We start from the raw sequence: 26,177 nt of genomic DNA, 5'->3' as shown, positions 1-26,177 counted from the left end.
GAGTTTATCTGGGGTTTTTCCCTAAGCCAAGACAACCATATGCTGCACCAGCTGAAAAATCAAAGTGATTTTCAATGTCAGCCTCAGGCACTGGTAGGCCTAAGCATCTCTATAGGTGCAACTAAATGGTACTGATGATAGAAAGGAGTAGTTTTAGATCCTCTGAGAAATCTTGGCTTGCATAAGGAAGGAAAAACATAGATAAGAGAGAACAAGAGAGCAGCAAGACCTACATCAGAGAAGGCACAACCTCCTGACACAGAGGACAAGGCATTTCTGGATATTTTTGCTGCAAGACAACCCAACAGCAAAAATTGTTATCTGCTTTAGTAACCACTAATTGAAGTTTAGGCCTCCATTAAGGAAACTCTTGCCTTGCCTTGCCTTTTCTGATCAATTTTCATCCATCTTTTATTTTATTCAGAGGAAAATAGCAACTCTTATTGATGCCATGAGGATTTTTGTCTTTTGTTTTATACCCCTGTTAAACCTTTTTACAATTTCTGTATTCTTAGTGCTTTTTGCCTACATTCTTTGACTTGTTTGTTCAGCTAGTAGACTAAACATTTTAGAAGCTTCGTAGGTAGGGATCAGTGTGCCCTAGACCCCAAGGTCCTCTCCAGAACACATTCTGTAAACTAAGATAGAACCATCCAGGGGAAGGTTCCTTGGGGAGGGGGACTCACTTGAGCCTCTCATTGGGGAATCTTTGATAGATATGCTAATTAGTCAGACCTATAATGTTATACCAGATCTTTTGGGGGTGGGCATTGCAGTGTGCATTTCAGTGCATTCGACCTGGACGTGTGCACCTAAGGATCCTTAAAAAAAATACCAAGGTAAAATCCCTTTTCCCCTTCTAAACGTGTTTGAGTCTTGATTTTAAGACCAGGAAAAGGCATCATTATGAATAAATCTTCTAGATAGAGTGAATGTGAATGAATAAAGAAAAGACCAAGAAGATCCATTTTTGCCATGGTATCTACTACTTTTTTTCTAAAGGAGAATAAATTGAAAAGCATTTCTTTTAAAATGCTGTATGCATGACACAACATGCTCTGTTGTTATCTCATTTAGTCATGCAACTCCTTATCCATGTAAAAGCAACAATGTATGACACACCTTGAAGAGTGTTTCATATGAAGTAAAAGCTCTGTTAGCATTTAATCTTCTGCTGCAGACACATATTTAAGGAAATAACAAAGGAAGATGGGAGAGAGCAACAGAGTAAGAGAATAAATGCAGGCACTGTATTCTGCTATACAAACAGCATCACTCATTTTCATTTCTTCTTTCTGATCAGGTTTTAAAAGCAATTTCACAACCAACCATACATTCACTGGTGAGAAATTTTATTCTGAATTTGCCACAGACACAGGTGTCAAAATATAAAAAATGGTTTTCATCTCTAAATAATACAACTGTAAGTAATATTACTGTGCATGTCATTAGGGGAAACAACAGACCACCTATATTGTGAATCTAGAGACAAACCCCTGTGGGTGACTATAGTGAGTTGTTCTCTACACTTCTATAAGATCAACATGATCATCTCTACATGTTTACTCACATCACATTTTATCATATTCTATCACATTCTGCTACTCCTTATCACAAAATTTTAAATACTACCTCATTAATTCTATGTAGCAACTTGCGTTGATAGCCAGTCACCTCCCAGATTGACTTTAAAAACATCAACATCTGAGGTGCATAGCTGGAGGGGAATAGTATCCCTCTGCCACTTCAAACTCAGAAAACTTCCAAAACTGTTAATAGCTACCGGGAGTATTAAATGACTGGTACTGGCTTGTGAAGTACTGGGAAAAGACAGTTTAGGAGAGAGAAGGGCAATAAGCTGGAACTAGCACTGGGAAGTTAAAGGACTCCCAGCCCAGAACAAATTAATTTCTGGTGCCTGCAGGGAAACCCAAAATGCCATCTGGCAGCAGGACGCAAGCAGTGCGCTTATGTTACAAACACACTGCTCAAGACCACTGCAGAATCAGCCATCAGGAAGAGACCCAAGGGGCCCATTTAGCATATTCTCCAGCTCCAAAGCAGGATCGATGCTCTTTATGTCATTCCTGGCAAATATCTACTGTGTTGTGAAAATTCTTCAAGCAAAAACCTATTCCACTGCTTCAGTATCCTTATTGCAGTCCACCTTTCTCTGAAAAGGAAATTACTCTGTCCCCTGTACACTAGGTTTTTGAAAACTTACCATGTTCCCAGGCAATCTCCTTTTTATTTTTAATTTTAATGTAAGAGTCTGATGCACTAAAGGTTTTCTTGGGCATTAGGTTTCTGATAACTTATGCCACTCCTGCAGACTCTCATTCTCGCATTGTGACCAAGGCAAGGGCAATAGTTACTTTGAGCATGCACAGTATAGCAGGACTTGAATAAAGAATTGCCACCTAATGCATAATTAGGAGATCAGGCAAGTGCTGGAGGAGTTTAAGGGCCACAAAGACAAAACCAGTTAAATGGCAAGATGCTTTACAGCAAACAGGCAATCTGATTTTGTACAGCAAACAGCAAATGTAAACTAGGAAGAGAGGGGAATGCACCACATCAAGTGACATAACAGGTTTGGTGCTACAGAGAACCTTATTAGCATATCTTCCTTGAATATCTTTTTTTTTTTAACTCTTTCTACCATCAGAAACTTAACATCACAGACACTCATACTGCAGGAGAACAAGTCTCTAAATAAGCAAACAAAGCTAAAACAAAACTGTAATCTGTGTATATCTAGGCACAGAGTATTAGAAACATTTCTAACAATAAGTTTTAGAAGTTTTTTTTTTTCATTTCATCCTTCTCTTTCTTTGTTTTTTTCTTTTCTTGCAAGAAAAGTACATTGAGACAATTAAGTAATACGCAATTAGTTATCAAGCATTTACAGCTTCTTACTCACCCACTGGAGACATTTCTGGGACACTGGCAACATAAGGCCCATCCAGAAACTTTGGCTCATTATCATTAATGTCCTGCACTTTGATGATGAATTCTGATTCAGGCTCTAGTGGTTTCTTGGTGTCAACATCCACAGCCTGAGCCCGGAGTGTGTAGAAAGGTTTTTCTTCTCTATCTAGGCTCCTTATGGCATGAATGTCTCCTGTGGTCTCATCAATGGTAAAAACCGTGCCAGCACCATCTCCTGAAAGGGTATATTTAACAGTGCCGACTCCCTTGTCCAAGTCAGAATGAAGCTTGAGAAGAAAAGAAAAACAAAGGGGAGGACAAAAACATTAATGGTTTTTCCTAGGCTAGACGGCAATGATTATTTTAATTTTTTTTTCTGCAATAAAAGACATTGGAGGAACCAACTTCCTAAGTCCTTAACTGCCTCTAAGTGCCTGGAAAAAATGTGGATAGTATGTTATGTAAGACTTTTACCCTTATCTAGTAAAGCACAGAGAGTAGTTCAGCAACTAAAACTGCAATGAAGCAAGACTTCACATTTGTTATGAAATGAAATTTAAGACCAAGGATGTAAAATCACCCATAACCACATCAAACAAATGTGAGATGACATGAGAGTGTCAAAAGCTTTCACAGGCATTTGGCTTTCAGAGAAGTAGAAGGGAAATATCTAATTTTTATTTCACAAGCAAGAGCTTGATGGCGTCTAAAACGTAGATTCAAAGTTGGTTTAAAAAAAGAAAATATACACCTCGTGATTACAGTAAATGCTAAACAGAACTAAAAGTACTACCTTTTACACAAATATTTGATCACTTGCTTTTGTCTTTTCTGAGATAATCACACTGCAGACTGAAAATCTAGGAGTTTCTTGCTCATTTTGAAAGAGTACAGAACTCAATATTTTCTGCCTTAAATACCAGTATACACCTTTTTCAGGCTATTACTCTTATGAATCTCTAGTTATAATTTAAAAAACAAACAAACAAACAACAACTTGAATTCAACTTCTTGGATGTTTTTGTCCCTGTAATCAGTGTCTGTCCTACAATAAATTTAATTATTTTAAATGCAGGAATTTTTAAAATCTAAATACTGTATAATGAGCTTCTTAGATGCCTTCACTTGCTCTGTACTCATCCTTTAAGTACATCTAAAAGCTTTGAAAAGATACTCAAGGTTACATCACTGATGTTGAAATAGTTTTTAAAATATTCGTCCACTTTTCCCATCTAATGAGGGCTAAAAAGATCACTATAATGGACACCGGTCGGAATGGAGATTTCAAGAGTGAATTCTCTTAAGCTGAATTGTAAAGCGATTATGGATATAGGCTTTATTTACATGATGTACTGCCCAAGGTGAAACACAATGGAGGAAACATGGGACATGAAAGGAGATTATGTAGAAAATGAATTACTGAGGAACTAAATGGTTTTGGTAATGGGGCAAGAAGCTAAGCTACAGAGAAGGAGGTAAAGGCAATTACTAACATTTATAGCTATCGACTTGAAATTGAAAATAGGTCCTTGTGACTGTGGAAGAGGTCATGGTTTGTGGCACAGATCGAACATGAACATAGTGTCTTCTTTGTCTACTTTTTCATCTCATCATTCTTGCTCAGTGAATATACTAAATTCTGATCTTTCATCTAGCTGTCCCCCACATGCAATTTTAAATTATCTCTCTAGTCCAAACCAAAGCATTTTGCTTCTGAGCTATTAAATATTTTCTTGCTTACACAATGAAAAGATATTGCAGTCTGAGATAATTAATGTATATTTCTTCCTCATCATTTTAATTTAAGTGGCTCAAAATTTCCTGCTCAGTAAAAACTTGGTATTTTTCTTCCATTATCATTTAGAGGCTTACAGACACACATCGAGAGAAAAAAAACCCAAAAAATTATGATGAGAAACCTTGAAGAAAAAAATGTTAGAACTTTTTAGAGGAAACCAGACAATATTTTTTGTAGTGTCCCTATATTAAATAAAATTTGTTTGGGCTTCATTGTGAAGACTACCTTGATGCATACTCCTGGAAGTAAGAATATCACGGAGCATAAGAATGCAGTTACAAAGCAGGAGTTTGTAAACAGGGAAGCATGACAAGATTACTCCCATCTCCTGTCATCGGATTTGGCACTAAAGCTGAGATGGTTGAGTGTGCTTCTGATTGCCAGCTGTAGGTTTTATGTTCAACTTGAAACAAATCAGGCTGCATTGCATGTCTTTTCTGAGCCCTTGGATTATACTAGAGAGAAACAATTATAGTTGCTTTTCCTAGCTGGAGAAAAAGCAGGAAAAGCAAGGGCTCCCAAGACAAAGGAAGACTGAAATACAAAGACTAGACTAAACATAGCTTTTTTTTTTTTTTCCCCAAATGTACTGGAGAAAAAAAGCTTTATAACTTGCAGGATTAGCAATTCTACAGTTACAGGTGTGTTCACTGGGCTTCACAAGTATCACTCAGCTAGTAGCATCTAGGAACCATTCCACCTATTCAAGAGAGCTCCATTGCTCTGCATTAGCTGGGATGTGTCCCATTGTATTTATTCACCAAATCATGCTAATCTGCTGATTTTGATACAGGCTTCCTTAGATGCCATTGCTGGAGAATGTGCAAATGCATGCTTATCTGTAACCCAGACTGAGCTATGTGATTTGTGGGGCAATTCAACATTACACAGTGTCTAGTTCCTGTAGGGGAATAGTTGATTGATTTAATTTAAAATTAAATAAATTATCCAACAATAAAATGAGTGCAAAACTTATATTCAGATACGATGAGCAAGAAGCTAGCATTAGGTGTATTTACACAACACTAGGAAATAATCCTGAATTTCAGTGCCTTAAATTTTCCAGAAAGCAGTTTAGGCTAAAGAATGAATTCTTGCTACTGTGTCTTGATTTATGTGCTACAAGCTGTATTGCACTGGAAGAAAAGACATTTATTTTTTTGTGCTGAAAAACATACAGAAGGTATGTGAAAGACTACTTTTTCTGACACTGTGTCCACAGCAACTTTGATTTTTATCCCATTTCTCCTTCTTGCTTGTACTTATTTTCTAATTCTTGGTCTTCCACTATTTCAGCAAAATTCAAGGGCAAAAGAACAAGTGCTCCCATCTTACCTACTTCCCTCCCCACAATGTGTTTCCCTTCCAGAATCACATGAATTTACTGCAACAAGGTTGTACAAATTATTGTATTTACACAGGTTGTCTTAATTTTATGTTTTCCCAATAAATCCTGAATATTAGAAATGTAGTAAAGGCTTGTAAATCTGAGGGATTTGTTTCTACCTTTGCTGAAATCCACACTTTTATTCTCACTATATAAGTGTCAGAGACTGAAATATTGTAATTTATGAATTAAACATTTTCTTGAAGGACTTTTAATCCTGTATTACAAAAGCTGCAGAGAAGACTGCCACACCCTGAATGGGGCCCTGACTGAGGCCTGACACTGCTCACTGATGAAGATAAGATAAAGTAACAACTCAGGGCTGGGGACATTCACTGAGCACAGGCTTAACACCTCCAAGGTGGAGACCACAGCCCCAGGGCTATCAGCTGCCAAGCTCACACAGACCCTCCAACCAACCAGTGGAGGGAGGAGAGGCTTTGGGTATTTGGGAAAGTCTCTGGTCAGAGGTGCAGTGACTGCCCATCCTCCACTGTGCAGAGGAGCCCAGCTCAGGGGTCCTCACTGGGAGGGGAAGCTTATCCACAGCAGAAGGGGTGACATGGCCCATCACAGGGGCCCCCCCAAGGGGTCCCCAGACCCTGCACCAGAGCACCAGAGATGATGCAACACACCCTCAGTGTTGCAAGGGACAGTGTCAAGCTGGCCCCTGCAAGGGAGACACGTGGGCGTTCCCACCTGGCCCAAAGTGTATATTAATCCGTGGGATTCTGCACTCTTTGGTGTGTGGCGGCGTGGCCATGGTGGTGATGGGGGACCCTCACCACCAGCAGACCGGATGGAGGGGAGCAGCGAGACATCATTGGGACCCTCGGATGGGTGATATGCTTCCACCTAACCCCTGTCACCTCTCCCTGTTCCCCCACCCCCCACGCACGCTTCTTTTTTCCATTTCTTTCTCTCTTTCTTTTCTCTTCCCTTCTCTTTGCCTCTTTTACTGTTAAATAAAATACATCAATTTTTTGGCATCAACATCTAACTTCATTTGGTTTGAATCTCATTTCTGGGAATATTTTGAACCTTCTAAATTCTTTATGGTTTATGCACAGAGATTTAGCTTGCTTTGCTTTTCTGAGTTTAAACCGGATCGTAACAGTAACAGTTTAGTGTCAGATCTTTGGGCAAATCTGCCCCAAGTGTAAAACTAATAATTTCTTGTAGCAAAATCTATTAGTGCAGAAAATCTTGAATATTTTTCTGCAATGGCAGAAAAAGATTCCATAATTCTTGCTAATGTGTACAAACAATAACACATATGGCAAAGGAAATGACTGATTAAAAAAAATAAAGTATGAATAATAAGATGGAGACTATTGTGAAATACATTGCAGAAATCTCTGCAGAAATTATAACTGTGTTTTTGAATCATATCCAGTACCAGATGCCAGACTGAGTCAGTCCACAAGTCCATGTGACCTAGCAATCTGCTTCAGCCTGTAACAAGCTGAAAGCTAGTTCGCTTCAGAGAGGATAAAAATTTGGTAACAACCCACTACTTGCACATCTGGGAGAAATTATTTGTTCAATTCTTCTGACAGTTATGCCCCATTCCTAACAAGAAATACAACTGTCTGTATTTTAGGAGTAAATTAAGATCTTACTGCTTAAATAACTCCTTGTTATCAGGTCTGTGTCACTTCAGGAGTTCATACACCTGCACAAATAATTTCAAACCACATGAAAGACCAGGAAATGCATTAGGTAATGTAACTCAAGAATGGCTCTATACACCTTGATAAATTGAACATTACAGGAGTTCCTAAGTATCCTATGGTGCTGATTTTCCCTTCAGTATCCTATTCATCTGATCCTCAACTGTTAACCATCTCTTTCCTCAAATACTTCAATGACTTTTATTAATACAATAATTTCAAAACTCAAATATGTAAATTCGCATACACAGGTAAAGAAACTGGAAGCAAAAGAAACTTAACAAATTGCAAGACAGTCTACTTTAAAATGAAGCAATCACTATATCCCCACAAATCGTGCTAGAACAAGGGTTATGACATCTGCCAGGATTGCTGTGATCTTAATTTCACAGTGATACAGACATTGAAAAGTTGTTGTATGGGTTGACAACTTCCCTTTCTGCATTTCCCATCCTCATAAAAAGAAAAAAACAAAAAAGGTAGAGAATGGAGTAAAAAAGTTTTAAATTTCAAGGAATGCTTAACATCCCTAAATTGATATGTTCACCCTATGATGCACTCTAAGATTCTAGGTCTTATTCCACTGACAATTTCACAGGCTGAAAAAAAAAAAAAATCACTGTCCAACTTATTTATTACTAGTAAATCAATTTAAATGCTATGTTGTGGTGCATATCTGGACTGAAAAAAAAATGGTAAATGTTCCAGGCTATTAATCATTCCTTGCCTGTACAACAGTATTAGTTATCAATCCCACATCTGTAACTTTACATCATTTTTCTTTATGCAATGTATTTTTAGGACTTTGTTCCATTATTTCCTCTTCCTGCACCTACTCCCAGCTATCACCATTCATCCTGTAGCCACCAGCTCCTCCTCCTGCCCTTTCTTGGGTAAGATGTGCAATGAAAACTGTTTGAGAAACCAGAACATCCATTCAACTCCAGTATTACTTAAGACTGCAAACATGGAATGATGTCCTGAACTGAGGAAAGGGAAAAAGGCCATTTTTGTGCAGTTAACATAGATGAAAGCAGACCTATTTTGACAGATCTCTACTGCAAAAGGCTGTGTTGGAACAGGGATACCCACTAAAAGAGAGGAGGGTGTAAATGAGCCTGAAGACTTTATATTTGGAAGACTGCCCTTTTAAAATATAATTATTCTACTCATATTTTCTCTTGGCAACAACTCCAGGGTCTACACAGATTGCATAGTTTCTTTTAAAAACTGATAATTAGAATCTAATGTACTGCTTTTACACAAATGTATTTATTCCTCCCCTCTAAAAAAGCATAAACCCTGAAAATTTTCCTAAGTTTAAAAAGGCTGTGGGGGTGTCAGAGACTTTAATTCAGGACTTGGAGAAATAAAAAAAACCCAGTCTAATTGTTGCTAATAAAACCCAATAAAACTGTTTTTCGTTCTTTCCCTCTCCATCTCCACACGCACACCCCCCTGCAGATGACATTTAGGGACGAGGTAAAATCTGCTCACAACGCGGTCAGTGAAAATGTTTCCTGATCCTAGAAATTTGGATTACCTAGGGCATCTTCTAACTAGTAAGTTAATATGCATTAGGCAGGCAAGACAGCAGACTAGAGCTTGTGTTGAGAAGAGTTAGGACACTACTACAAATGGGTCAGATGAACAATAATAGTATATGGAAACAAGGAACAACTAAAATCACACAATCAGAGAATCCTTAAGGTTGAAAAAGACCTTTAAGATAGCAGAGTCCAACTGCAAAATTACGAGGTAAAAGAAAGGTGAACAAAAGTAGAAAATAATGTTTTTTTTAAAGGTCATTTGGAAAAGAAGGTTTAGTTTCCTTTCAAAGCTGAAAATTATTTGTAATAGAAAGAGGTGTCTTTGCCCTAGCTTTGTACAGGGCTTTTATAAGAGACTCCCATCTGTGATTAGGCTTTCTGAGTACTTTAAGAATTTCAAACAATAATTACAAATGTCAGTTAAAGGGTGTGCATGTGTGTGTGTATATATATATATACAAAAAATTTTAAAAATATTATTTGAATTAGAAAGCTGTGCATATATTATCATCATGATTAATTTTCTTTGGATTGTATTTCTATGTCTTCTCTTTTTATGTTTAGCAAAATATCTGCTTCCAAAAATTGGCATTCTTCTGACTACTTTTTGTAAAAATAGTAATAGACAATGTGGTTCTGCATTTTGCAGTACCCTTCTGTTCAAATTAGATTACAATACAATCTAATTCAAAAGGAATTATGTAAAAAAGAATTTCTACTCTTTTTCTAATGATTCTTGTTTCACAAATAAAGCTGAGCTTTATTTAAATTCAAACACTTATTATCCAATTAAATAAAACATTATCTCCTTCTGACATGGGGATTTAGTCTAAGCACACTAAGTCAGAACAGACTTTTCCAATAATGAGTGTGGTTGTCGGGCAGTAAGATGATGGCAAATGAATCATTAGAAAGGAATAAAAACACTACCTAACTTCGTCAGTTCAGATAAATCTTCATCTCTACCAACATCATGCACTTGAGGGGTTAAGGATTGTTATTTTTTCTAATTCTTCTCTACATTAATTTTTTTGTTGCATTATGTGGAATTTAAAAAAAACACTTATAAAATCACAGGGAAAAAAACCCAATGGTCCTTTCATGGAATGCCATGTACATAAAAAATACTGGCCAATGAAAAAAGTTATGCACTACTAAAACATTGAAATACTCAAAAATTGTCAATAATGTCTTAATATAATTTAATTATACAAGTAATTATTCATGTAAGTTACAAGTTTCATAGATTTCTGATGATTATTTCTGCATCAGCATTTTAGCCAGAGGTGATGCATATAGAAACTCCATGTTCTGGTCCTCCCTCTTCAACTCTAATGCAAGAATCAATATTAGAAGCAATTTTTTAAATTAGATTATTCTTACTGATCTCATATAACTCCATGTTACAATGTGCTGTGTATATATGTTGATAGGTTTAAGTTCACAGTTATGTTGAAAGTCGTTTGAGAAAAGTGTTCTGCAGAATGGTGACAGCTGATGTGAACATCAATCTGATGAGGTCTCTGGGTATAACCATTGTCAAGTAACAACATAATCACAGATTCCAACAACAAATTCCAGTATTGGCCATTAGACAGCAACAGGAGACAAAATTTGAGGAAATTTATCAACTTCCTATTTCCTCTTTATCCAGTGCAATTTTATATATCCTGCCAAAGTAATATGAGCTACAATGGAGTGTGCAGCTGCTGATAACAGGTCAGTGGAAAAGGATTTTACCATATCATTAAATTTTTATAATTTTAGAATTTTTCAGAGTATTTAACAGGAACTGAGAAGGGGATTGAATCTGAAACCCTCACAATCCAAAACCCTTAATGCATCAGATGGGAAAAGTGAGGTCGTGCCATGTATCCTCATACATAGATATAGCCTTTTCTTTTCACTACTGTGCACCCGAAATCTGTGGCAAATAATCTTCTGGGTTGAAGGAGCCTGTGGAAGACATAATCTGTTACTAATGAATGCATTTGAATTGGCACCAGTAGGCCTGGTTTAATCTACACCTGTGAAAGCACTGATATTCCCTCTGTACCCTTGCCTGGCTGGAGTCCCTGTGGTTAAGTCAGAGCATAATGTTGATGTCCAAAACTCAGAAATGAGGGAAGGGGATTTGCCACAAACAGGGCTCTGGGTAAAAAATCATCCCAGCTTTAGGCAGGAGATATCTGTATTCCTCTTCAAGACAATACTTATTTACTGATTCTGAAAAATAATGAGGAAAAGACAGCATTACAATCAAATTCTAACTCTTGTTATTTAATTGAGCAAGATCAGCAGAATATTCAATAAGATTTTTGTAATCAATTAAAATGGTAAGTATGAAGGGGTGGTGATCTTTTGAGGTAGTGTATGTGATTGCAGTATTATCTTTTTGAAAGAGGAATCACTGTAAGAATATCAAACAGAGCTGCATCTCTCTTGATAATACATACTGTCAGTAATACATTTTTTTGCACTGTGTTCCCTGCTGTATCTCTCTACAACACATATAAAAGATCAGTGCATGAAAATATGAATTAGGCTGCATGAATAAATATAATAAAAATAGACACTGGAGACTTAGGAAGTGTTTATGTGAAATTTTTTACATCAAAACCAAAATTTCTAAGACACCTTTTAGAGGCGAGTTTATAATTTCTAATGACTATCTACTTATATTTATGAAGATAGTCTCTCTGAAGATCACCAGATAACCACTGCTCAGAAAGTTGAGAACAAACAGGAACTTTATATTGCAAAGTGTCACTGAAATTAAGCTGTTGGGAAGGTTAGAAATTTTAGTCTAGAATGAGGTGTTTATGCTTGTGAAATGACAAAATCTTTTTTCTTTCTAGGGTGTGTGAATGTGATACATTTTCTGTAGAATTATAATCTATAGATCTCTTAAGCTACAAGGTATAAAATCCTGGTTAGTAACTTAGACTTTTCTACACAGAAAATACCATTATCAGAGGACACATGCTTGATTCCTCATCTCACCTAATAATTATGACATTGTGGACTTGTTTTTAATTTGATATCTAATGTACCATGGAAACTATAGCCAGTCAGTTGCATGACATATTTTCTTTCACAGGAGTTGCCCTACTGATGCCAGTAGGAATACCTTATGTGATAGGGAAGAAAGCGTGGGGTGTGCCATTCATTTTTTGAAGTGACAGACAAAAAGACAGCTGCCTGTTGACAACTTCAATGCTCCTGGAAGAGATCTTGACTCTGAGCAGCTTCTCACTCCTTTCCTTGGTGGTATTCACTTCTCCACCCTAAACATCTGGAGCTAATTGAATTCCCCTGAAATTCCTTATATCATACTGTCCCATCTAGTTAGAGGAATTGAATAGCTGGCTTTTGTAAGCCTGGTTCTTTTGAAATTAATTATGGAAAACTCAAATTTCCTGCTGGAGTTGCTCTTCTGAGGAGGGAGCAACCTGTATGAAGGACAGTAGCTGTGAGGCAACATACATTTCCACACCACAGCTGCAATTAGGAGAAGAAATACATCTCCAATTATGCAGTCATAAATATCTAAAGGCAAAGTAGTCATGAAATAGTTATCTCCTGCTGTTCATCAGAAAACCCTACTTAGGGGTTAGCTAACCACCACAGTCACATGCATGGTGCATGTGACCACACACACAAAGTTAATCCCAAGCCTGACTCTGGCTCCCTGACTCAGCCGTGCAAAATATCCAGAGATAGTTTCTCTGCAAAGAAAAGAAGGGCTCAGTATCATTCCTAGAAGTGTACCCTAATTAAGATTCCCTAAATTAGGTTTACTCTACTTCAGGAGCTCACATATCTATGACACGCAGGGGCATGAAAGGACAGATTATTATACAGGGTCCCTTTGCATTACCCATTAGTCAAAATAAGATGAAATTTTTCTGTCAAAGATAGTAATAATAATAATATCGACAACAACACTGATAAATACACAGCTTTTAAGTACTTCAAACAGGCACTCTGTCACAAACCAAAAGTGACAGGTTCTTGTAGTTAGAACGTAAGAAGAAAATTAGAGCTGTAGCAAACGCCTCCCTAGAAGTATGTGATGGAAGAGTATCAGTTTAAATCCATTGCATTTGGAAAGGTAGAAGATTATAAACTGATGATAAAAGCTTGTGCCTAATTTTATACTGATTGGAACCTTTTTTAGCAAATACATCTACTGCTAATTTCTGATTTGTATCAGTGTGCTCTTCAACTCCAGCTTGAACTTGGGAGGGTTTAGAGTAAAAGCCTACTAAATTCTGCTGGTGCTGATAAAGCTTTCTTCATTTTTATCCTTCCCTTAATACATTTTTCTTTGGTTTCTTTTTTCAAATATTTTTCTATATTGACTGCCTAGAAAATAATTATAAAACTCCCTTCCTCATATATTCAAATTTAATGTTAGGTTAAAAACAAAAAAATTGTTCCATAAATCTCACTTTCTGTAAAGCTCTGTCAGTTAACGTGTCTCTTTTTGTTTGATAATGATATACTAGAACATGTTGGGATTGACAGAGTAGAAAGACTTTACCTCAACCTGTCTATCACTGTGACAAGGCATACTATCATAAACTGTTTGACCAGTTCTCTTTTCTAAAGAGAAAAAAAAGTTAGTTCCATCATAGAGGTGAAAAATAAAAACTTTAACACATATGTTAGAGGGATAATTTAAAGTCATTTACGGGCACAGAATTTTATGATTGAAGCATAATATTTTCTGAATTTTTAATCTTTTTCTTAAGCTGGCCCAAAAAACCTCAGGCAAACATGCACACTACAAGACACAAAAAATATTTCAAAATAATCCAGCAAGCATGAACAAATAATGCTTAATGTGCAAGAGATACAGGAATAGAAGGTGCAGCAAATAAAATGAAAGAGCTCTTCTGTGCCCTATGCATCAATTCCTAGGAAGCACAACCACATGAATAATGTTCCAGCTGCAAGATTCCCTCAGAACAATATTTCTATGGGCTGTATTATCACACAGCAGTGTTGATTTTCCTCATGTTCCAGAAGCATCATAGGAAAGGGTTGTATTGTATGTATTTATTTCGTTTTGCTGAAGCAGTACAGATAAGTCACACACTGCATAGTTTGCATTTATTGCTAGCTTGTGACACAGGTTTTTTGGGGTTTTTTTTGAGGTATGAGATTTTGTAAAAATAAGTAAACACTCTTTTTCGGTGGGGTCTTTTAACTAATCAAAATTGCCATGGGAGAAAAGTAGGTTCTTACAACACAGGTAAAGCATCAGATAAAGTTTGTTCTTCTGGCTTGGATTACTTAAAACAAGCAGCATTTATATGTCACTATGCAGAACTGGATCAAACCCCAGAAATCCTGTATATATTCTAAGTGGATACACTAATATTTATATATTAGTGTATCCACTTAGATATATTATAGTGTATTTATTTATACACTAATTCTATTATATTATAGTGTATTTATTTATGCACTAATTCTAATGGATACACTAATATTTCACATATTGTTTAGCTACACTGTGTAAGAATATTAGTATACCTTATTTTTAATAAAAATATCACACCTATGTACTAATACGCAAAAGAAAAATATCTTCCATAGCTAAAGGTTAAATCATTTCTGCTCAAATGGAGCAGTTTAATTATAAATCTGAATGTAATTGTCTGTGCTGGATTTTCCCAATTCAGTTTTAAGAAAAACATGTTGAGTTTACGTGTAGTTACGTGCTAGCTATAGAATTCATGTGCAAGATTTACTCATGTTTTTAATTAATTAAAAAAAAATGTTCCTAAGAATCAGTGGAGAGTACAATACAATAGTTAAAAACATTAGAAAGCCTTATAATTTGGAAGAGAAATTCTTGTATGGCTGCTGTAAGTTCTCTTTTCCATAGCTGTGGCTGTACTTATGTTTTATACTGAAGAGATGGAAGAAGAGCCACCTCTGCTACTGCTTTTGGGGGGGAGAAGGAAGAGAAGAGCAGAGAGTCATTTTACCCCAGAGACAAGAGAGTGGGAAGGTTATTCCTACAGAGAAAGAAGTAGGAAGTGAGGTAGAAAAACTGTCCCTGTATGAGTTTATATTACATCCTTTTTCTGACAGAACTTCTCAACGAAACAACAGAGATATTAATTTGCTCCTAATCCTCCCGCATATGATTCTTCTAGAAGTCCTGGGGAAATTAATTTACAAGGACAAAATCTCTCCAGGGTCCAGGGAAGTGTAACTGTGTCCATAAAACCTAAATCTTGGACTTGAGAATGTCAATGGCAAAACTCCCATTGTCTCAAATTTTATTCAGTGATAATTAGGGCTTTGCGATTACTAGCAGAGTACTGTCCTGCAGAGTATTGGCAGAGTTCTCTCCTGCAGTCTGAGAGTAAACATTTTCTTTTGTTTAAGTTCATGCACTTAGGGAAATTTTCTTTTCACCTTTAAGTTTTACCATACTAAAGATCTCAAAATGGAAACAACAGAAGTCTTTTCTTGTGTGAAATCATTCACCATCTCTCTCCTCTCCCATCGATGCCCCCCTTTTTCATTTTCCAGAACCTAAATAATAATATTTGATTGCTTCAAGATTCAGGGGTAGGATGAACTTTATAAAAAAAATGCTTTTGTTGGACAGAAATTACTGTGAAATCCTTTCAGTGGTGCAGGAGTTAGTTATGATGTGACAGGGCTTTTATACATTTATAAATGTTTGCAGACATCAGGCTTCTTTCACTGACAAATGTTGCAGGTATTGATAGCAAATTTACCTCCATTTGCAGCAGCTGTTAATTATGATCAAGGAAGTGATATTCACAAAGGGAACCTGATTTAGAAATTTTCCTAAAATATTCCTTTGGTGTGATAAATGACACACACCCTTTTTGAACATAAGAACAGACTTATCTGTTAAATAATAATATATTCACTGGCTGTAGACTTTCTAAGCATCAAACATCATCTTTCCTTTGCTGTCTGCCTTTATGTTTTTACAGATTTCATCGTCATATGACACTTGCTCCAAATGTATAAACAAGGGCTGAGAAAAGTGTTTGTGCCTCTTCAAAAAGATTGTGTAAATATTTTACCAACTGAAAACCAGAAAATCTATACAGTGAATAAGGCACTTTAAGAAAACACACAACCTAGTGACGTTAATTGTGATTATGCCTGAAAGACGTATGTATGGAAACCACATTCTTGTAAATGAGAATGCAGAACAATGGCACCTGTTTAGAATTAGATCAGATAAAATGAAGTGGCGTTTGTTAATGAAACTTTCACTCTAGAGCAATATTTGCACCATAAATTGAACTAAATTTAACAATAAGGGAGAATGTAGTCTAATTTATATAGGAAGAGAAATCCATTACTTCATCCAATTCATCCAGAGAGGTAAAATATAGAAAGCATTTGCTTAAACCAAATCAAAGAAGGAACAGGTAATTATACTTATTTACTAAAGAATTTGCCAAAAATGAGTAAGCCAGAAAACAGCAGTTATTTCTGTTGCTCCCACTTTTTTAGGGGAAAATACTCTAGATGTAAAAATTATCAAATCTGTTGAAAGCTAGCATTTCTAATTCTACTAACAAATTGAATATTAAAATACTTATTTTCAGTGCAAAGTTATTTGTTAGAAAATCTCATTTCTTTCAAGGATACCTGACAATGATTCGTCTTCTGCAGTATTGATTTAATGAATCAGAATAGAGTCAATGTGAAAACCACATTGTAAGTGTATTCTCTTGTAAGTAGTGCTTACAGTAATTGAAGAGTAATCACTCTAGCATTGAGGCAAGTTGTATTTCCCTATCTCATTCAGGAGGCAAGATCTAACTACTAAACTAGGATCACAGTGTGTGACTGGCGATAGGAACATAGCAGGTACAGCCTCTAAACCAGCAGTCTGCAAGCCATCCACGGAAAGCCATGCAAGGATGTACTCTGTAGAACTGCACTTCATTTATGTCCAGGGAATAACATGTAACTGCCAAAACCCATATGCACAGCAGTGCACAGGGCTATTTATGACAGCCACGTGCCCCATAGATCTGGTTCTATTAAAGGAACAAGGTCTTTGAGAAATTGAGTCTTATTTGACTCAATAAGAAGAGAAAATAAGCTTTATGCGCAGAGCTTCCCACCCTCCTACCATGACCTTCCACACCTGCACAGGGAAACAGCCATCCTTGGTGAGCTGCTATGAGATCCAATTTAGAGCTGCATCCTTTACTCCAAAACTAAGTTTTCTGAGAGGCTGGCATAGCAGAATGAGAAGAATACAGTATTCACTTGTAGTGAGCCTTTTTAAGCTTTCAGCATAGATTCATCTCTTGTTGGCATCCAGCTGGCCTTGTTTTGAGTGCTGCAAAATTTTCTTTGAAAAATCATGCAGCACAGACAGAAAAAAAAAAATTAAGCAAGGCCAAGCTTTTGATTTACTATATGTGTGCCTTAAATGTGCATATTTTTCATCTTAATGATACATTTACTGAAAACATGAATTGGTGTTGTGGGATGCCAAACACCTGTCACAAAGAAATTTTATGCTATAAAATCATGAATAAACTACGTCCCAGCACACTTACAGCTGTGTCAGGATTATGTTCTTCTTTAAGAATTCAACTGAATACTAACTTTTCTATAAATATTCTTTTAAAATTCATAAAATTAGTAAAAAAGCCCTAATAAAGATTTAGAAATTCATAAATACATCAAGATTTCTTTGCTAATTTGTTCATTAACTTAATACCCTAGTTAGACTAATCTTAGCTTGATTAACAAGCCATTACAATCTGCCATAAAGTAAAAATAATCTTAAAATTAGTTTGACTTAAATAATACTACTAAGCAGTGGTGTTTCCATTACTGGAACATCTGGTACCTGGAGCAATAATAACATACGTTCTTCATATTTTGATATACCAGCTGCAGCTAGTAGCAGTGTAGCATTTCTAACTTCCTGAAGCATCTATTTTGTGAACTGGGTTAGTATTGTGGACCCCTGGAAACAATTTTGGGGCTTGCATGATTCCTTTGTTATCAGCACCATGTGACTGATCATGGAACAGAGGATTCCTTGGAATTTTTTTATTTCAGTAAAAACTCAAATCTTTTTCCGTATAAAAATCAACATACACAAATTCATTCTAAAGTGTGAGATGAATGTGAAATGGAAACTGTATTTTGGAAGAAAAAAGAATGGGAAAATCTGAAGATGTCTCTCTTCAGTACATAAACAAAAAAATTGATTTGATGCTGATACATGCCCTCTGTACTTAAGCAAGTTTGCCCTCAACAGGCACTGTTTTCACTTTTAAGAAGGAGCAACAAGAATATTTTTGGAAGACAGGCAAAAAATATACAGAGTAGTTCTCCAACTTGGTCTGTGAATGTCATGACTGATGGGCAGATGAATAGTGCTTCAGCCAGGCTGGGCTTTACGAAGCACAGGTAAGAAGAGATATACGCCTGTCTATAAAGAGGTTATAAAAGAGAGGTTGCATATCTAAGGTGGAGGATATTTCTCCCCATGAGTGCAGTGCAACTTTCTAACATCCATCCCTCCTCAGCACAGCAACACAGACTCATTAAGGGAAGGTTGTAAGGTGCTTCCAGATGACTTCCCAAAAGGGCAAGTAAACCACTGTTTTCCCAGCATTATTGGCTACATTTTGTGGGCTGATCCTGCTGCTACACCTACCTCTGTCCCACAGGAGAGGTATGTGTGCCAATGCCACGCCAGGGCAACAGATACCAGCTCTTTCTCTACTTAGTCCACAAGAACTCCCACATTTCCTGGCTGAGCAGTACTGCCAGCTGTGAAAAGAATGGAAAAACACTTTTCTCTGTGGACAGGCAAAATAATAAACTAGTCATGGCAACAGCAAATTAGCAGCACATATCAGCACTGCAGGGCGTATAAATTATTTGTATAGCAATACGCTGAGTCCCAGAGGTGTTACAGACTTTGACAAAAGAAAGCTAATGATGTTAACTACAAATCCATGTTCATGTAAGATGATAACTTTACACCAATTTTCAGAGATCATTATCAACCCTGCTTAAAGGAAGGGAAACAGACAAAGAAAGAGAATGGTACAAAGAAGCCCAATGGTACAATTTTTAAACAGAATTCAGTGAAAATGTAGTGACTTTAATGGCGGTAATCAATTGTTCAGCTGCCTTCCAGCACAATAGTTGTAGATGATGTTAAGTTTGTTTTTAATTCAAGCCATAGAACCTCAAAGGTCCAAGAAATGAAGCAGAATAGCCTAATTTTATAGAATTTCAGCTTGGAACACCTAAGAAATTATCAATCTTAGTAACTCTGAGTTAGCAAGAGAGAGCTAGAGAGAGCAAGAGAGAGAAGAGAGAAACATCAACTCTACAGTTGTTCAACTGTTATCAACTTGTTCTCCTTCCATATGAAACTGGATCGGTTTGATGAAGGTTTAAGGTCGAAACCAGTAAAGGTCAAGACTGAGAAACCAGAGGACCTATGCAAAGAAAATTTGGATCATTTACCAGCTCAAAAGTAAATAAGCAAATGAAGTTTCCCCAAGTGCAGGTTTTACACACACAAACATACACCCACAGATTGTCCATATGCTTGTTTTAGAGTAGTTCTTTTCCTGGTTAACATGGAAGCGAAAAATAAAAAAAAAAAAAGAAAATAAGAAAAAAAGAAGACTGTGATCAAAGGTGTAAATCATATTCATTACTAATGGATGTTGCAAAACAGATAACAAATATTTCCAAAAGAAAGGGCAAATGAATTTTATATAGCCAAGTATTTTAAAAATGCACACTTTATGAGAACCTTAAAGGAAAAAACAGATGGCATTTTAGACTGCATTCTACATACAAGATTTCTCTATCACAGATTGTGAATTATGTATTCATCCTTTCTCATATCTTTCATATATAAAAAAAAGTTTTGAAATATTAATTTTTTTAGTTTAGAAAATATTACCATGACTATTTTCAGGATCACATATTCAGTACTAGCCTTCAGAGAAATAAAAATAATGATAAGAGCATAAACAAGAATTTAGAAAATTACTTCTGTTTTCATAACACCTTGTATCATCTTTTCACACCAAGATTTTTATCTTGAAAAATTCAGTTTTCAGTTGGACTATTCAATTTTTCTTTCCATTTAATAAAAATAATTGAACTATACTTCATCTTTCATTATTGCAGTGAAAAAATATATTTAAATAATCATGTATTATAAACTAAATATAACAGCAAATAATTTTTCATTTCTCTGCAATGATTCTTATAATTTGTATTGTCTGTTTCATGATTTGTCATAACAATCAATTAAGATCAAGTAAAAATTTATTTAAATTGAAATATCTCGGTGACCTCAACATAAATTTGATCTATCTCATCATTTTTATTGTTCTTGGCATGTTTTTTAATAATGTGAAAAGTAATGCCTGAACATGTTCTAACACAGATTAGAACAAAAAAGAGGACATGGGCAAATGTAACTTTTACTTGCAGATCACCCACAGACACATAGACAAACAGACATGCAACACCAAACTTGGAAGTTAATTTCTTCTAAATCAATATGATTTTATACAAACCATGTAAAGACTTATTTTTAGTACCTAAATTTTTCAAGGATTGTAAGTTACGAAAGATATACACTACAAGCATGACTTTTTTACATTTTCAGGCATGTAAGTAACCTGAATATAAATATCACTAAGAGTTACTCCAAAACTGTGGTTATACACTCATGTTTTATACTACTGTTTTGCATCATGTCTTGCCCACCTTTATATGCTAGACAGTATAAATCACTCCTGCTCAGTAGTTCTTCTTAGAAATACTCAGAAATTGAACTGAAATTTAGGGAAAGATGGCTGACTAAATATGCTAGGACTCACCTAGCCTTGGGTAGTGTCTCTGTATCTATTTTTTATTAGACACAAGCTGTACCTATGTTAGCAGGTAATGTGAACCAGTGAGAGTGTTCTGTAGAATGAAGCAGCTGATGGAGAGGAATGATGCAGGCAATAAATGCACATCAGGGTTTTTTGCTGCGAACAAAATCTCATCTGGTTCGGTGGACTAAGTGCCAATTCATGTAGTGCATCCTCTCAGCTTTTTTAATCCAGAAGTGATCTGGTTTGTACTCTCCAAGACCTCTCCTGCTGTGAACAAAACTACAGTAAGTCTGAATGATCGAGAGATTTGTCTCAAAAGTGCACTTTAAGTGGGAATGAAAACATTCATGAAGATTAGCCAGCTGGTATTCTGCCAGTCTGGTAAAGATTCTGAAACAGAATGACTTCAGAATTTAGGAAGTATAATCTCACTTCTTAATTTTGAAAGAATCAAAAAGAATTTTTTAAGAAAGGTCCCATTTATTTTTTGGACACAGCCTAAAATGGAAGTGAACTTTAGTTTATGTCTGCATTGTATCTTTAAATAAAGATAGAGAGCTCTCTAGCTGGTTAGAAAATTTGTGGTGACATAAAGGGAAGTGAACAGGAATTTAACGGGATAAAATGAAAATTTACTTTAAAATCCCTGAATCTGAAAAACAACTTTCTGAAAATGTTTTTTCTTGATAAATTCTGTCAAAATGTGTGGGGTATTGGCAACATTTATACAAATGCTATTATTTACTTTGTAGGCATTATTTTAGGCTCATCTTGTCCTTTAGTGTGTAGTATTAATGAACATTAAGACTAGAAATGACTTGCAGGGTTTTTTAAGACATTGTCATGATAGTATATCAATGGCTTTGCAAAGTCCTTGAAGAAATTTACCCATTTTAATCTTTGTAATTTACTTCTTTCCTTCAGTTTGAGTTACAATACTGGAAACTAACACTGGAGATAAATTACTGAAGCACATAATTTCTTCCTATTTATTTAACTCAGTATAGGGACTGTCCATCTCTAACAAACATGCCAGTAGACTCCCCGTGAAAATACAGAATGAAAGAATCTTTGGTTCCTGTCCTAGATATCAGGAAGAGGGATTTCACGTGCATTTTTCCTCCCAGAAAAATACCATTTTATATTTTCCCCAACAATACAAAATTATCTCTACAATGCATAAAATGTGATCAAATTCAGGATATATTTCTTATTATCTTGTAGTCTGTAGGAAAAGTAATATCAATAGGATAATTACTTATACCATTATCTTTTTCAAGTTTTTAACCACTGATACTTGGAGATAATTAAAGAAAATGAGCAGCCTGTCAGAATTATTTAATACACTGAGGAAGCCAGTGTTTCAGAATCAGTCTCTGGGGCTGGGCTCCCCAAAGAAACATGTTAGCAATCTATTAGAAGGTGAAGACCCATAAAGCACAATGCAGACAGACTGTTACGAACCCAGGACTCTTGATTGTCTGTTTTCTTGGTTATTTTAATAATTTTGTGATCTAGTTTGATAATCTATGAATACAGTAGGCTCATGAGGACTTGGCAGCACTGACCTTTAATCCCCTTCCCTCTTCCCCTTGAGCTTACTTTACCTTACTTTTTACCTTGCAGTTACAAATTTGACATTATTAATGTCAAGACTAGGAATGGACTTGGAAGCTAACTATTTAATCCAAAGAGCACTGCAGTGCTGGATGTAGGGAAATTTAATCAGCAAACCTTTATTTCATTTCCAGGTAGGCAGATCTGCCCAGCTCTCTGTTACTGTGTCCTTCGATGGAGACACAACTCCCTACTTAACAATTCAGGCAATATCAAACTGTAGACCATTATTTATATAAAAAACACTCACATATAAGAAGAATTAGAAAAATTAGAAGGATAGACTTTCTAGTTTTTAAGGTTCCAATTTCATTTGATAATTACTCAGGCAAGTAATTCAGTCTTCCTGGGCTTCAACTCCCTACTTAGGGAAGAGAGCTGATACTTTCTTGCCTCACAGAGCCACAGCAAGGACAGTCATTGAAATGTCCAGATGCCTTAGTGATGAGGCCCATAAAAGCACTCCTTTGAATCACTCTACTTTATAGACAGGTTAATAAGCAGAGTGGACAGAACAATTCATTTTTTTGTAGTATCAATTACAATTTCTTTTAAAAAAGTGTTGCTCCAAAACAAAATAATAGGTTAGACATTAATTTTCTTTTTAAATTGTTAATATATCTAATTTTACTACCCTTGGTAATAAAATTATGCTATATTTGCTACCAGACTCTCTTGGCAGAAGGAGACTCAGCTTGCAGAAGAAGGAATGATCAAGTGCACTTCAGAACCAGACCTTACAAAAGCTTTCAGATATGCCAGTGCAGTAAACATGTCAAAATGGTGAATAGAGTAAATAAAATAGTACATAAAAAAGAACCAAACCCAATCTTGTTTGCATCCAAATGAAACGATGACTTATTTTTGGTTCTGTATTTGCTATACAAACAAAAAGCAGCTCAAGTTATTGTTTCTAATATAAATCATAAATGTGTTACTGCCTTTTAACTCCTTGATAATATCAAATTAGTCTATTATCTATAACAAATTACTCAAAATAAGTAAATATTTTACTTTTTAAAAATGCCACAGTGACACATACCTTTACTGAAAAGAAATTTTCAGTGGTACTGGTCAGTTTTTCAAGTTTTCAGCATCTTTATAATAGTTCTTAATCTGCACAAATGCTTTCTGCCAGAATTCATTAGGCTTGCGCAGGAATCTTCTGATTCTGCAAACACTCACTGATTATTTTCTTGGACTCTAATATTGGCATCAATTAAACTGGTATCAGTTACCTGCTGTTGGGCTGATACAGCTGGATTTGACAAGCAGGAGCAATTAACTGGCTTATATGACAGTGCTGAAAAGTACTCTTTGTTTCTAGAAAATATATACTGCATTAATAACGTCAATGAGACTTTTTTTTCTTGGCTTTTTCTCCACAGTTTATGCTTCAGTTCTCACAGTAAGAAAAAAATAACATTGTTACAGCAATTAGACTGTCCTATCTCACTCTTTTATTATAATCCTTAATTCACATCAGCAATAATACATAAATATTTATAGGCTGATTTTTTTTGACACAGTAACTCTTGTTGACTATCCAAATCTGTAACTTGACACACTTAAAAAAAAAAAAAAATTATCTTTGGATCCTGCATTATGAAACACTAAAAACCTGTACTTTCTTCAACGCAGTAATTTTACACTGACACCAAGGTACAAGAAAACATAAAAGATTCAGAATCAGCTGTTATCAACATCTTACTCAGACATGACTCCTGAAAACCAGTGCTATAAGAAAAAATTTGAATAGAACAACCTCTGCTGAATGGCATAGAATCATCATCAGGGACTATGGTTTACTCACTGCCATAGTGACAGAAAAAAGGCTGTACTAATTAAAACTCATTTATTGACATTATCCTCTAGGATACTGGAACAGAGAACTCTCTCATCTTGTCTCACCTTAAGCTTCTTTAAAGGACAGCTTGAACTGAACACCAGAAATATGCTTTTGAAGACCCAAAAATTAAAGAAAAATCAAAAGGCTGGTATACACATTCTTGACAGGCCTAAATTCTTATTCAACCAGCACATAAACCACCTACTCTTCTTCAATGTATGTGGGATGTTGTATATAAAGACTGTTTGCAAACATATGCAGAACTCTGAAGATTTTTAAGCTTGCAAGAAGAACAAGGAATTCTTCCACAGAAGTAAAGCAGAAGGTGTAAAAAAATTCCTTTAATTTACTTTTTAATTTTCAGCTTATCACGCAGCTAGAATAACAAGACAGGTTCACAACTCTTATCCCCTTTAAGAGGTCATTTTATTTTCATGAAGCAGATTGCAAGGTATAATTTAAATCACCGACTGCATTTTATAGGAATGCCATAAGATTTTCATAAGAGAATAAAAATATCCCAGCAAGAAGACATAGAGGGATATTTGTGCTTTGTATCTGTCTGTCTTTTGCAAGCATGTTTGAGTTTGAGTGTAGGTACCACTGCGGTTCAAGGGCTGTCACATTCATGCTGCATGTAGATGATGAGCTTGCCTGGGAGGTTTTGCTGCACCTGACCAAGTCCCCTCCCATTCCCAAGCTGTCCTGAGCATAGGCTGAGCTAGTTCCCTCTTGCTCAGAGTCAGAGAGAAACCAAACCACAAACTGAGTGTGTGGGCTGCATTCTCAGCGTAGCAAAAGTGTTTTGTTCTTAGGCCAGCTTCAGACAGAAGGAATCCTCTGAGGGACTTGAAGGGGTCCTGAAGAGGCTCAGCTCTTTTTTAGGATGCTCTTAAGGAAAATCCTCCATCAGTGACACGGACTAGAAAACTAAAGAAGAAGTTAGTGTGAAATGGCTGGCAATATGAGATATTGAAAGGCATGAAGATTTGCAACAACATCCCAAGCCTCTTGCTAACCAGACATTTTTCTTGGCATTATGTTAGTATAGTGACCTGCACTACTGTCTTATGTTTTCTGAATCTAATATTATTACTAACATAGCACCATTACTAAACAATTAGTAAATTGCTACGTGAAGTAGTGCAGATGTTTGCACTTTACATATAAAGACAAATGTTTATATTTTTCACTAGGAGAAAAGTTATTTAATACAATGTATTTTTCTATTTAGAACTGATTTGTTACTTGATGAAATTCCATGCCCATTAAACTGTCCAAACTACTTTCAACAAAGTTAAATAAGTCACTTTTGGGAACATGACTAATATAAACACTTCATATTATTTTATCTTAGGTGAAGGAGAATGTCTGTTACTATCCTCGGTCCCCAAACCATGGTGTGCTGCGCTGTGTGCAAGTGGCCTCCAACTCAGAACTCTGTCTCTGGTAAAGGTGAAGGTCAG

General features: G+C 35.9%; 1 protein-coding gene across 2 annotated transcripts in view; it reads right to left on the bottom strand.

Moving 5' to 3' along the window:
- The window catches only part of LOC138105805 (cadherin-12), a 158,635-nt gene that overhangs the window by 121,755 nt on the left and 10,703 nt on the right, over positions 1 to 26,177 (bottom strand). For both annotated transcript variants that reach the window (XM_069005891.1, XM_069005892.1), the window contains exon 2: positions 2,924 to 3,218. In XM_069005891.1, the coding sequence (XP_068861992.1) occupies positions 2,924 to 3,218 (295 nt within the window). The remainder of the gene's footprint in view (positions 1 to 2,923; positions 3,219 to 26,177) is intronic.

Source organism: Aphelocoma coerulescens, chromosome 2, assembly GCF_041296385.1.
Source record: "Aphelocoma coerulescens isolate FSJ_1873_10779 chromosome 2, UR_Acoe_1.0, whole genome shotgun sequence".
In the NCBI taxonomy this organism is placed as follows: Eukaryota; Metazoa; Chordata; class Aves; order Passeriformes; family Corvidae; genus Aphelocoma; species Aphelocoma coerulescens.
Note: the sequence above shows the minus strand (reverse complement) of the source record. Positions and strands in the feature narration are given on the sequence as shown.